Raw genomic sequence first — 14,297 nt, forward strand, 5'->3', positions numbered from 1 at the left:
GTTCCTCTCATTTAATCCAACACGTCTAATTGTGTACATGCAGTATTACAAACACCTGTAGGCCTAAACCAGCATCAGAGCAGTCTGGAGGATATAAGATCGTTTTAGCGTAACAAGAACAAGGTAAAGGTGTTTGACAGACATTACACAGGATGTAAACACTTATACACTACATCGTTTTCCTGTGACACTGAAATAAGACTCAACGGGGTAAGAATATTTGTACAACAAATGTGTAAACGTTTTAAACCTGGTAATTACAACGGTTACAAATTGAACATAAAAATAAAAATGACATAAAATTGTAAAACTGTCCCAGTAGTCTATATAAATGATCCCTTTATATATATATATAAATAAAAAATAAATGCATAAATCAGCACTCAAACAATCGCAAGCGTCTGTGATTAGTGTATCTTCATCAGCGCTGAGAAAAGTCACAGTTGTCAGGTGCCCAGCGCAGTTTGAGGACAATACTTTACAAATCGATAACGATGCCGCTGACACACAGTTTTCTGTTTGAGCATAAGAGAGTTATTATACTCCGATAAGAGAGTTATTATACTCCGATAAGAGAGTTATTACGGAGACTCGTCTTTCTCTCTGATACGGTGATCGTAATGTATCGGTTTCCATGGCAGCTGTCCGGAAGTGAGGAGGCTGCGGGAGTCAGGAGCGCGTCACAGACGCAGACACAGTGTTGCAGATACAGTCTGGAGTCAGAGACATCAGAGATCAGAGATCAGAGATCAGTACAGATGTCTAGTTCCACATTTCAGAAGCTCGCTATAGCGTCCTGCGTGCTGTTGTGCGTCGCGCTTCTGCTGCCGAAGATGCTGCTATCGCGAGGAAAGAGAGACGCAGCGCACGGCGAGGGTCTGCTATTCTTACACGCATGATTCATTTCCTTTCATTAGAACACCATCTCTTTCTTTCGAGATTCATGTCATTGAAAACATATGTTTTCTGCATTTGATTGTTGAAGGCATTGCACTGTCCTCTAGACCAGATATTAGCACAAACGCACCTATGGCCAAAATGAAAATAAAGAGGCTAGATTTAGTAAATAAAGACAAATACATTTTGTAAAGCATAACCTCAAAAAAAGAGTAACTGAAACGTTGTATGTACACGTACTGAAACACAACTTGACATGACATGTATTTGATGGTTTTTAAATATACAATCAGCAGTGGTGCTCTGTATATGTGGAAGAGTATGTGAATAATGCGAGTTATATGATGAGATGAAAGAGAGCTTTGGTGATTATGAACAGGATCCAGCTGAATGAATGCAAACACTGACAGCTGTGTGTAAATGTCTCCCGAAGGGCCCGCAGGTCATTCTCCTCCCACGCCTCACAGACCGGCTGTATCTGTGTCCGAGGAGCAGCGGCGCTTCTCCAGAGCGCACAACCCCGAGGCCATCGCCCGGGCCAAAGGAGCCAGCACCGGAGGAAAGTCCAACCTCGCAGGCCAGATCATCCCCATCTACGGCTTCGGCATCTTACTGTACATCCTCTACATTCTGTTCAAGGTGAGACGGCGCTCCTGCATTTCAGACGCTTCAGCCGAGGCTCAGGTGACATGTGTTTGTCAAGTCAGGTCACCGTTATTTATATAGCGCTTTTCACAATGCAGATTGTGTCAAAGCAGCTTTACAGTATTAAAATAGGAAAACAGTGTGTCGAAATAGTGTGCCGTTCTCCTCTGGCCAGACGAAACCAGCAGTTCAATTTCAGGCTGCAGCAAAGTCACATTGTGCAGAGGACTCAACTGGTTCCTGCGGTCTTGTCCCGGTGGTCGTCTGAGACAAGTCTTTACAGGGGATCTGTATCTGGGGCTCATCTATTTGTCCTGGTCTCCGCTGACATTCAGGGCTGTAGAGGTCATCTCTAGGTGCTGATCCACCATCTGGTCTGAATATGTACTGGATCCGGGTGACTGCAGTGACCATCTGATCTGGATACAGACTGGATCTGGTGGCAACGGTGACCTCGGAATAAGAGAGAAACAAAATTAGCATAGATGCATTTCTTCTTACGATGTAACAAGTACCCGCAGTTGATTTTGATATTCTAGGTATTATCAAGTTTTGAGATCGTAGCGGACATGAAGGACTATAATCAGGCCCGGTTCTACAGGGGTGCTAAGCTAGATAGATAGATTAAGGTTACAGCACCCTCACTGATTTAACAAGCATCCTCAGTGATTTGATTCTGAAGAGCTCGTTCAAATACTGAGGTGCTAAACCATTCAGGGCTTTATAAGTAATAAGCAAGATTTTAAAATCTATACGATGTTTAATAGGTAGCCAGTGCTTTTTGTGGTAGAAGTTCTACCATATTTGTAACTAGGAGTTTGTTTGTGTCTGTTAAAGATCACTTCCAAAGGCAAAATAACCAAACCTCCAGAGAGCCGATTCGCTGCAGTCAGATCCGAAAACATGAAGAGGAAAATAAGTACGAACACGAACACACAACCGGGACACTGTGTCACTTTTAAACAGCTTTACATTGATGATCAGCGGTTTCTGTGTGTGTTGAGTAACAGATCTGTCTCTCTCTCAGCTGATTTTGAGTTGGCTCAGCTGCAGGACAGACTGAATGAGACGAAGGACGTGATCGAGAGGATCATTTCTGCAGCCAGCGCTGGCTCTGACAGGTGTGCATCTCTCTCGCTCTGTGTGTGTGTGTGTGTGTGTGTGTGTTTCCATGTGACGTGAGCGTGTGTGTTGGCAGTGTGGCAGGAGCGGTGGCCGTGGATGAGGAGCAGAAGCTGCTGCATCAGCTGCAGGAGATCACTCGCGTCATGCAGGAGGGCCGCTTTGTGGACACCATCCCAGCAGACGCCCACGGCTCCGGTGAGATGCACACATCACTTCATGTTATGCTCGGAAACCACTGACACATCCTCGCAGCCTTTAATCACGAATGAAGCATTTTATTTTCACAGATCTTCCTGACAACGGTGGGAAAGAGCATTTCTGTTGTGTTCATTCGCCTCCCGTTCAGATGAGAGAGAGCCATGATCCTGAGACGAGCTGTCCCGACCAAGAGTCCGTCAGCGACCGCCACGAGAGGACAGATGCCAACACAAACACAAAGATGGAGGACCTGTCTTTGAGTGACTCCACCAGCCAATCACAGCCAGAGGCAGACACTCAAACAGGAAGTGACATCACACCCAGCCCAGTGTCAGAACACAGCGTCATCAGGCGGAGAAACAAACAATGAACCATCTAAATAATAACAATGCATGGCGTTATTGAAGATGGGTTTGCTGCATGGACACTTTCACCTTATATTGAGCACTAGCTGTCTCTCAGTGGACATGTTTGTGAGACACACAGGAAGGAGCAGCTGTGTCACACATGAGTATGAATGATCAATATCCTGTCTATTGTACAGGAACCTCAGCCTGTGTTTATAATGTGAACAACATGCAGAGTTCTTGTGTTCAGAAAACATCAGGCATTTTAGCTGCAGGACGTTTCTACTGAGCCGCTGCATTCAGCACAAAACTTCTGATCATCCTGTCAACTCCAGAATCAAATATGATATACTCTATATTTACATAAAATTCATCACCTAAAGAAAACAACTTGTAATGTACCACAAACTAATTTAACAGGTCTGCAGTAAAAGTTTTTTTTTTTCCATTTTCAGTTTTCACATTATTACCGAAAGCTCGGACTGTAAATCCATTTCGTTTTTCTTCTGTGCTTCATGGCTTGTGTAGTAAACATTGTGATTGATGCTTTTATTGTTTATGATTAATTTATATTCTCTTTTCATACTTGCATGAGTGTGTGTCATTGACTGCTGTATTTTGTGTTAATAAAACAACACAAGCACACACCTGGTGTTTATTTCTTTGGTTCTCCATCCAGTGACTTGCATCTTCATTAGTTATTGAGAGTTCATCAGTGAGCTGATGATGGATACAGCGATACTGAACTCCCAGATGTGTCCCCTCATATGAAAACATGAGAGCTGATATGAAGATCTCTGGTCTGTCATGAACTCTTTTCACAACACATCTGCATTGTGTCGTGCACCTGAGTTTAAGAGTGGTTTTCAAAACATTCATTTCCATAAAGACCTCAGGAGTTTTTCCTGCTTTACAGAGGCTCTAGTCTCGATCTTAATAGCAGGTGTAAACAGGGCCGTAATGGAATAAAACTTAACTGTGTGGAAGAGTAGATCTGTTGTTCTCAAACTGAGCTCTGGCATGATTTATGTGGACATTCCCGTGCCACTGACTCGATCCCAGAGGCTTACTGCAGCAGAATACAATTCCTGGTCCATCAGTAAAATCGACTTTCTGTCATTTATTTGTTACTAATCTCATTCTGATCACCACTTGCTTCTAACCTTTGAATTTAAGAACTGACGGGGTCTTCAGATCTGTGGAGGATATTATACTCTGGTAACTTGATCTGCTTGCTCATTGATTTCATATCGTGCCTGTCATAGTCTGCCAGAGACAAAGACCAGAGTTGGGGGTAAGGCCAGTTTCAAGTAATGCAAGTTACGTAATTGGAGTACTTTTTTCCAAGTAACACATTACTCTTTAATTACCTTGAGTTGCTTTTTCAAATAAGTAATGCCAGTTCAGTTGCTTCATTTTCCATGAATTGACTGACAGCATGTTGAGAAATCAGGAGTAAGTGCCAAGGCGCTGTGGAAATAAATCCCACTTTATTAACTAGTGTCTGCTGCTGTCCTTTAATGATCCAATTCAACTAAACTAGTCGACATTTAAATAGGATCAAAACCTTTCATCAAAGTTTCTTCAAACCAAATGCTGGTCTTAGGACAACTTTCATGAACTTTTTTGATCCACTTCAAATATTGACTACTGTAGTAAACAACTGGTAATTAATTCTAGTAAGTAATACATAACATTTGTATTTTTTATTGTATTGTTATTACTGAAGAATGTTAACTTTCTTCTCCTGCGTCCTATTCTTCATGCAATCCAGATCAGCAGCACAGCTCAAAGCTTCTGTACAGACGGGAATAGACATGTCCTTCAGCCTTTCACTCTGAGAAAGATGAGAAAGTGCTTTTTTTTTATTAAAAACAAACAGTAAGTATACCCAGCCCAGATAAGAAAAGTTAACACATTACTTTCCAAAAAAGTAACTACATAACAATTAAGTTCCTTTTTTAGGGAGTAACACAATAATGCATGTAACTTTCCGCAACACTGCCAATCACAACTGCTCATAATCAATGACCGTTCACTAAATATTCTAGAAGGGTCCAGCAATTTAATCATATTAATGAAATCAGACAATCCAACCAATCACTTATTTCTTATTTTTGAATAATTTATTTCTAATTTCTACTATAGGCAAAGAGTAGAATGGTGATGAACGTGAAACATGTTGAAGGAGCAGAGAATGGACTTGAGCTTCAAACAGACTGTGGTCATGTCAGTCTGATCGAGAATGAACGGGTATCAGGACATGGAGAGGGTAATTATTAAATAATCTCACTGCTGTACAGTCTCCATGAAAAAGCACAAAAACACTCAGAAAGAAACAAATACAGATTTATTGCTCTTAAACTCAGAGATAGAAAAAGAAGGTTTAAATGTTACAGGTTTGTGTGAGGCAGAGAAGCTGCGGTCAGACAGAGCTGGAGAGGCACGTGTTAGTGCTCCATGGCTTCATCAGGTACAGCTGGAGCCGCTTCATCAGCCGGCTGGGCCACCTGCGGTCCACAAACAATATCAGCACATCACTCACGCTCAGAAACCTGCAGACACCTGGAATAACCCTCACCCGTCTCTGCGGCCGCTCCTCCAGACCCTCCAGGAATCGCGCCACAGCATCGTCGTCATAGATGCTGAACTCCATGTCTTTCCCCACAATCCCAACAGACACGTTCTAGAGGAAAGGAGCAGTCGGTAGTGTCACAGCGGTAATGAGCGTAACACGTTCTAGAGGAAGGGAGCGGTCAGCAGTGTCACAGCGGTAATGAGCGCAATACGTTCTAGAGGAAGGGAGCGGTCAGCAGGGTCACAGCGGAAATGAGCGCAACATGTTCTAGAGGAAGGGAGCGGTCAGCAGGGTCACAGCGGAAATGAGCGCAACATGTTCTAGAGGAAGGGAGCGGTCAGCAGGGTCACAGCGGAAATGAGCGCAACATGTTCTAGAGGAAGGGAGCGGTCAGCAGGGTCACAGCGGAAATGAGCGCAACATGTTCTAGAGGAAGGGAGCGGTCAGCAGGGTCACAGCGGAAATGAGCGCAACATGTTCTAGAGGAAGGGAGCGGTCAGCAGGGTCACAGCGGAAATGAGCGCAACATGTTCTAGAGGAAGGGAGCGGTCAGCAGGGTCACAGCGGAAATGAGCGCAACATGTTCTAGAGGAAGGGAGCGGTCAGCAGGGTCACAGCGGAAATGAGCGCAACATGTTCTAGAGGAAGGGAGCGGTCAGCAGGGTCACAGCGGAAATGAGCGCAACATGTTCTAGAGGAAGGGAGCGGTCAGCAGGGTCACAGCGGAAATGAGCGCAACATGTTCTAGAGGAAGGGAGCGGTCAGCAGGGTCACAGCGGAAATGAGCGCAACATGTTCTAGAGGAAGGGAGCGGTCAGCAGGGTCACAGCGGAAATGAGCGCAACATGTTCTAGAGGAAGGGAGCGGTCAGCAGGGTCACAGCGGAAATGAGCGCAACATGTTCTAGAGGAAGGGAGCGGTCAGCAGTGTCAGCGGTAATGAGCGCAACACGTTCTAGAGGAAAGGAGCGGTCAGCAGTGTCACAGCGTTAATGAGCGCAACATGTTCTAGAGGAAGGGATCGTTCAGCAGTGTCACAGCGGTAATGAGCGCAACACGTTCTAGAGAAAGGGAGCGGTCAGCAGTGTCACAGCGGTAATGAGCGCAACACGTTCTAGAGGAAAGGAGCGGACAGCAGTGTCACAGCGGTAATGAGCGCAACACGTTCTAGAGGAAAGGAGCGGTCAGCAGTGTCACAGCGGTAATGAGCGCAACACGTTCTAGAGGAAAGGAGCGGTCAGCAGTGTCACAGCGGTAATGAGCGCAACACGTTCTAGAGGAAAGGAGCGGTCAGCAGTGTCAGCGGTAATGAGCGCACCACTTTCTAGAGGAAAGGAGCGGTCAGCAGTGTCACAGCGGTAATGAGCGTAACATGTTCTAGAGGAAGGCATCGGTCAGCAGTGTCAGCGGTAATGAGCGTAACATGTTCTAGAGGAAGGCATCGGTCAGCAGTGTCAGCGGTAATGAGCGTAACATGTTCTAGAGGAAGGCATCGGTCAGCAGTGTCAGCGGTAATGAGCGTAACATGTTCTAGAGGAAGGCATCGGTCAGCAGTGTCAGCGGTAATGAGCGTAACATGTTCTAGAGGAAGGCATCGGTCAGCAGTGTCAGCGGTAATGAGCGTAACATGTTCTAGAGGAAGGCATCGGTCAGCAGTGTCAGCGGTAATGAGCGTAACATGTTCTAGAGGAAGGCATCGGTCAGCAGTGTCAGCGGTAATGAGCGTAACATGTTCTAGAGGAAGGCATCGGTCAGCAGTGTCAGCGGTAATGAGCGTAACATGTTCTAGAGGAAGGCATCGGTCAGCAGTGTCAGCGGTAATGAGCGTAACATGTTCTAGAGGAAGGCATCGGTCAGCAGTGTCAGCGGTAATGAGCGTAACATGTTCTAGAGGAAGGCATCGGTCAGCAGTGTCAGCGGTAATGAGCGTAACATGTTCTAGAGGAAGGCATCGGTCAGCAGTGTCAGCGGTAATGAGCGTAACATGTTCTAGAGGAAGGCATCGGTCAGCAGTGTCAGCGGTAATGAGCGTAACATGTTCTAGAGGAAGGCATCGGTCAGCAGTGTCAGCGGTAATGAGCGTAACATGTTCTAGAGGAAGGCATCGGTCAGCAGTGTCAGCGGTAATGAGCGTAACATGTTCTAGAGGAAGGCATCGGTCAGCAGTGTCAGCGGTAATGAGCGTAACATGTTCTAGAGGAAGGCATCGGTCAGCAGTGTCAGCGGTAATGAGCGTAACATGTTCTAGAGGAAGGCATCGGTCAGCAGTGTCAGCGGTAATGAGCGTAACATGTTCTAGAGGAAGGCATCGGTCAGCAGTGTCAGCGGTAATGAGCGTAACATGTTCTAGAGGAAGGCATCGGTCAGCAGTGTCAGCGGTAATGAGCGTAACATGTTCTAGAGGAAGGCATCGGTCAGCAGTGTCAGCGGTAATGAGCGTAACATGTTCTAGAGGAAGGCATCGGTCAGCAGTGTCAGCGGTAATGAGCGTAACATGTTCTAGAGGAAGGGAGCGGTCAGCAGTGTCACAGCGGTAATGAGCACAACATGTTCTAGAGGAAGGGAGCGGTCAGCAGTTTCACAGAGGTAATGAGCACAAGTACAGCGACCGGATGAAGGGTCAAACCTTTGTGGTCAGATCCTGTTCAGCAGGAAGAGTCTCGCGCAACGCACGCAGACCGTGCTGCACCAGATCATTCAGATTACCTGCAGACAAGAACAGAACCGCGCTCACACAACCTCTTCAGACATCTTCTACACGTAAATGCATGCTTGATTGTACTGAGTGTACTAGTGCTGAACAGAAACTGTGCTGACTTGTAGTGTACTTCAAATCTTACATTTCAACCATATTTAAAAGAAAATTAAATTACATAAGTCTTACCTCAGTGGGTCAAAAAGCAATCTGAAGTTCAGCTAACTGCATTTAATATAAATGTAAGCTATGGTACATTTTCATTTATTTGTAATTATTGTGTTTTTACAAGTACAAATATGCATTAGCTTAAAAACTGCCTGCATAATCACAAAAAGAGAGAAAACCGCTGTTTAGAATAGTTTTGGATAAGTTTAAGGTGTGATCTACTGTGTTCACAGTGTAAAGTGTTTGCTGATAACACACAATCCAGGAAGGCCTCCATGTGTCTCTCGAGGTACGTGCGAGCCGACTGCGAGCGAGCGCCGATCGACATGGCCTTACAGTCGAAGTAATTAGCTGAGGGACACGTCTGGAAGATGTGCGGCCCCATGTCCTAAAGTCACAAAAACAGCAAGACTCCATCACTGAACACACCACTGAACACACACACACGCTCTGTGATCTCAGCACTCACATCATATCCTGCGATCAGCAGCCCCACTCCATAAGGCCGTCTGCCGTAGCGCTGCGTGGGAACCTGGGTCTCTGAGGGAACATGTGCTCAGGAAACATAGCAGACGGGATGCAAAGTGGCTTTCGCAGCTCTCCAGAGCGACAGGCTAAAAGGATACTGCTTCCGATGAGCGAGACCAGTCGAGACACAGGAAGAGGTCTATCGAAGACGAACCTAGAGTCCAGACACTCCTGCCGCATGAAGTTGCTTTTCAGAAAGAGACAGGCAGTGAGACACTGATGAGCACAAGCACATTCAAGAACCTGGATAAAAATAAGGCTGTGATCGCCAGCTGGACACTGATGCTGGACAGTGATTTCCATGACACGGAAAATGTGAATTGCGGAATCCAGTCATAAAAACGGAATTTACTATATAATGCGGAACGCCATGGAATTTGGAAAATCTTACTACACAAATATTGAAGCGCGTGACGCTCGCAGGGTTTTCAGCCTCTGCCACCTTAATATAGGAGTACATTAACACATGAACAATCTCTAGAACTGCCACTTCATGAGCACTGAATGCTTCTTTTCTAGAGAAAAACTATCATGTCATATACAAACAGAAACCTAGGTCTTCACAACAACCCAGCAAAACAAAAATTCAGTTTAACTTGAAGAAAGTGTGACGGAAACATTACTTAGTACTACTACTAAAATTATTATTAAACATTTTTTTTTTTTAAGGAATATAAACCAAAAAAATGATTTACCAGAATTTATTTAGCAGAAAAAAATAAATACACAACATAGTATTTATGGGAAAAAAATTATATATTTCTTATTAAATCAGTTAATTAGAGATGCTTTTGATTATTAAAAGTCAATGAAATCATTAAAATGGAATCCAGAAAACAGAATTTGGTAGAAATAAAATGAATTGTAAGTTTCGTGATTTAAATTAATTACACATGCTTTTTGATCAATAAGACTGTATTTAACAATTAAAACAGAGTCTACAAATATTAACAGTGATTAACGGAAAAAACTGAATTTGGAAAGAAATATAATTGATTTTATCAGGCCCTAAATCAGTATGTTGTTAAATAAGAGCAGAATGTATTTGAGGCCTCGCAGCCTGTTTTCATCAGAATGTGAGTAGATCTGTACGAAACGCTGGCTCGTGATTTACCAGAGCAGTCTGGCGTCGGCCGTCAGTCCTGCGATGGAGATGCCCACGTGACTGTCCACGTTCAGGACCTTCTTCTGATGAGCGGCCAGCTCAGACTGAGCTCTCTGCAAACACACAGGTTTCTGATGAGAGCCATGTCAAGCACACACATGACTCAGACTGAGAGGTTTCTGAAGCTCATATCAAGCACACACATGACTCAGACGTGCTGTGAGAGTACCTTGAGGGCCACGAGGACAGCGTGAGAGCGAGACTTGAGTCCGACGGTGGCCGAGCCCTGCTTCACTGCCTCCATCGCATACTCGATCTGATGAATGCGGCCCTGCACACAGACCCCAGATTAACAACACTTCACCAGCAGCTCCAGACGGCTGAGGAATGAGGCGTGTCGTTACCTGAGGACTCCACACGGTCACATCGTTGTCATACTGGTTACGAAACTGGACACAAATCAACACAGTGACTGAATCAGCGTCTGGAACATCTACACTCTATCAAACTCATTCATTCATTCATAGCAGAGAATCTGGTGAAGAAATGCTCCGTTCATCCTTGAGAAAAGAAGAGTACTGAATGTCATGTGCAGTCTACATCAAATCACTTAAGTGCTCGCTTTCATGACAACCACTAACTTATCTACACTTGTAAAAAGTGCACTTTCTGTCAGATAATGTCAAATTAAAAGTTTACTGTAAAGAACATTTTAAATTATTGTTTTAATAATCTGGTCATTCTTTAGATATACTAATTGTTTTGATGAGTTGACTCGCATACTAAAGTTTTAACTACAGTGTTAAAAATTACTTTTTTGAATGTACTACAGTGCAAATTAATTATTTAAAACAATTTTAAACAAATGTGTTTAAATACATGACTTACACGCTTCAATAGAAATTACACTAAGGTATATTTGAGTTTTTACCATAAATGCTTGTCGGTAGATTCAACAGAAACAACTTTTTAAAGTGTGCTAAGATGCACTTTTTTCCCACAAGGGCATATTTCACGAAGAGTAAGACAATAATAAGAGTAAAACAAAGTGAAATAAAGAAAAGCCTATGTTGGGCACACTTTTAGTTCCTGTAATGCGCAAACTCCGCTCCGGACACAATGCCATTGCGTTAATGAATATTAAAACCAGCACAACACACACTGATATACTTCATATTATAACTATCTGTGTACCGTCTGCAGGCTCGAGCGAGTTTAATCTGAACTCCGCGGTCTCTAATGTTAGCTCGGGTGCATCTGCTCAGACTGCAGCATATACCGCGCAGTCAGAGAGCGATGTTTAATGTGTATCGAGTGAGTGTCTCTGTCATTCTGCTTACTCACGCTCATCATTCTCTCACAACACCACACTGGCACTGCAAGCACGCCCATCCTAGACCACTAGAACACACACTGTCCACCAGAAGAGTAATATGTAAGTTAGAGCGTAATATATGATCATTTCTCACCATATTTGCTGTAAAGCAGACGACTGTCCACTGAGCGCGCGATGATTCAGCTCGATTGGTCTTCCTCAGGTCTTCCGGAAGGCGGAAGTAATGGAGCGCAGAGCGCGTGCTCCGAGTGCTCCTCATGCCTGCAGCGCCATCTACTGTCCAAAACCCTCATCATGCTGAGCAATAAAAGCTAAACGCTATCTCACCCTAGCTGTTATTAACCTTGCAATCTTCTTCTTCTTCTTCTAATAACGTTTTATGGCGGATGGCAAACCAACTTCTGGTGCATTTACCGCCACAAACTGGACTGGAGTGTGGAGCACTAATAAGCAACTAATATATACACATTTATATATATATAAAAAACACACATTCTTAAATTCTCCTGATTAATCCTATTTCTTTAATGTATTTAACAATAGCACCATATATTTTACCTTGTTCTGCATGCTCTTTCAAAAGGCTTGTCAAATTAAATGATTCAACACCCATGTTTCTTAGTTCTTTAATGAGTTTTAACCTTTCTCATTTCTCACCATATTTGCTGTAAAGCAGGCGACTGTCCACTGAGCGCGCGATGATTCAGCTCGATTGGTCTTCCTCAGGTCTTCCGGAAGGCGGAAGTAATGGAGCGCAGAGCGCGTGCTCCGAGTGCTCCTCATGCCTGCAGCGCCATCTACTGTCCAAAACCCTCATCATGCTGAGCAATAAAAGCTAAACGCTATCTCACCCTAGCTGTTATTAACCTTGCAATCTTCTTCTTCTTCTTCTTCTAATAACGTTTTATGGCGGATGGCAAACCAACTTCTGGTGCATTTACCGCCACAAACTGGACTGGAGTGTGGAGCACTAATAAGCAACTAATATATACACATTTATATATATATAAAAAACACACATTCTTAAATTCTCCTGATTAATCCTATTTCTTTAATGTATTTAACAATAGCACCATATATTTGACCTTGTTCTGCATGCTCTTTCAAGAGGTTTGACAAATGAAATGATTCAACACCCATGTTTCTTACTTCCTTAATGAGTTTTAACCTTTCTTTTTTATATTTTTTACATTTTATTAAAACATGCTCTATTGTTTCTGCCTGATTACGATAAATACATTGACCTGTTTCATGTTTTGCTATATTAAACAGAGAGTGATTTAATCTAGTATGCCCTATTCGGATGCGAGAAATAATTGTATCTTCTTTCCTATTCCTAAAAACACTTCTTCCATTTCCTACTTGCTGCTGAATATTATACATTTGTCTGCCCTTGCTATCACAGTTCCATACTTCTTGCCATTTTTTGTTTATGAATTCTTTAATTTTCCCTTTAACCTCATTTTTGCTAAGAGTCACTTGAATATCTATTTCTGAGTGTATAAGAGCTTGCTTAGCAAGCTTCAGACTTAACTATGTTTGTTGTCGTCTTCTAAATAATGCCGCGAGTGGGGCTTGAGGAAGTATATAATGTCTTGCCTTGATGATTTTACTCCACTTGCAAGGCTCAATATTGCTGCATAAGAGTCAGAACATATTACTACTAACCTTGGTTTTACATCCTCTACCCACTGGAGTGCTACCACCATGGCAATTAATTCTGCTGTATACACGGATACATGATCAGTTATTATTTTCTTAATACTAGTTTGAAATTTTGTAATAAATACTGCAGCAGCTGTTCTGCCAGAGATAGGGTCTTTAGAACCATCAGTATATATATGTAACCACGATGGATAAGTCTGATCTAAATACTGCTGTGCAATAATTGCAATAATGGTTTCTTTCTCATTCTTAATTTTTATTTGTATTTGAAAATCGACTATTGGCATAGGAAAAATAGGAAAAAGTATACTGGATAATATCACAGTAGGGCTAACATCACAGTCTGCAATACCAACAACTTGTGCTTCCCTTTTAGCAATCCATCCAAAGCTTTTAATATTTTTGTTTCCATGCTCCCAGCATTCTTCAATCACACCCTTTACTGGATGACTCTCTTTATGTCCGGGGGAGGAGCTGAAAATGGAGAAGTCAAGTCGGACACCTTTTGCTTCCCGGTGTAGTGCCGAAATTTGCACCCTGCCAAATTCTGCACCCCCTAGTATTGGTAGGTTTAGGAGTAGGTGTGGGGGAGGGGTTGGGATTAGGGGTGGGGGACTTCTGGCATTCCATTGCAGAATCGTTAAAAGCATTATTATTATTATTATGTACTTCCATATGTTGTTTGAGTACTAGATTGAGTCTTTAGCATGTCATTTATTTTTTCCAACGTTACACCTGCTACATTCAAGTATCTCTCAGCTGCCCTTATTATGATTTTAATTCTCTCCGTTCTGCTTTCTGTTTGAGCAGAACAATTTACCACTTCAGCCATAAATGAAACAAATTCCATTTTCCCGATCACCAAACTATCCTCTTTTATCTTTCTCTGAGCCACAGTATTCCCAGTCCATTCTTGTATTTTTATCTCTCTCTGTATCTGTTCGTTTTGTTTTGCTTTTTGGGCTGCTTCAGCATAAGTCAACCCCTCAGTTATTCTCACATTTTGAATTT

The 14,297-nt window shown here is 43.2% G+C and overlaps 2 protein-coding genes across 3 annotated transcripts; one reads left to right on the forward strand and one right to left on the reverse strand.

The window, feature by feature from the left end:
- Nucleotides 1–620: 620 nt before the first annotated feature.
- On the forward strand, nucleotides 621–2,738 carry LOC107734638 (protein RIC-3-like). The gene is made up of 4 exons (XM_016546623.1): nucleotides 621–876; nucleotides 1,331–1,536; nucleotides 2,380–2,461; nucleotides 2,570–2,738. The coding sequence occupies exons 1-4, from the start codon at nucleotides 621–623 to the stop codon at nucleotides 2,722–2,724; spliced, it is 699 nt and encodes a 232-aa protein (XP_016402109.1). The 3' UTR covers nucleotides 2,725–2,738.
- Nucleotides 2,739–5,547: 2,809 nt separating this feature from the next.
- LOC107734609 (proteasome subunit alpha type-1-like) lies at nucleotides 5,548–12,411 on the reverse strand. Of its 2 annotated transcripts, none has more exons than XM_016546611.1 (10): nucleotides 12,279–12,411; nucleotides 10,690–10,734; nucleotides 10,515–10,616; nucleotides 10,295–10,398; nucleotides 9,279–9,367; nucleotides 9,122–9,192; nucleotides 8,911–9,040; nucleotides 8,416–8,495; nucleotides 5,794–5,898; nucleotides 5,548–5,722 (listed from the first exon to the last, which is right to left on the reverse strand). In XM_016546611.1, exons 1-10 carry the CDS (start codon nucleotides 12,402–12,404, stop codon nucleotides 5,663–5,665), a joined length of 912 nt encoding a protein of 303 aa, XP_016402097.1. In that variant the 5' UTR covers nucleotides 12,405–12,411; the 3' UTR covers nucleotides 5,548–5,662. The 2 variants fall into 2 exon arrangements, with proteins under 2 accessions (XP_016402097.1, XP_016402105.1); XM_016546619.1 differs by lacking the exon at nucleotides 12,279–12,411 and adding an exon at nucleotides 11,755–11,887.
- Between the last annotated feature and the right edge of the window lie 1,886 nt (nucleotides 12,412–14,297).

Source organism: Sinocyclocheilus rhinocerous, unplaced genomic scaffold (assembly GCF_001515625.1).
Source record: "Sinocyclocheilus rhinocerous isolate Xijiao unplaced genomic scaffold, SAMN03320098_v1.1 scaffold674, whole genome shotgun sequence".
Classification (NCBI taxonomy): Eukaryota; Metazoa; Chordata; class Actinopteri; order Cypriniformes; family Cyprinidae; genus Sinocyclocheilus; species Sinocyclocheilus rhinocerous.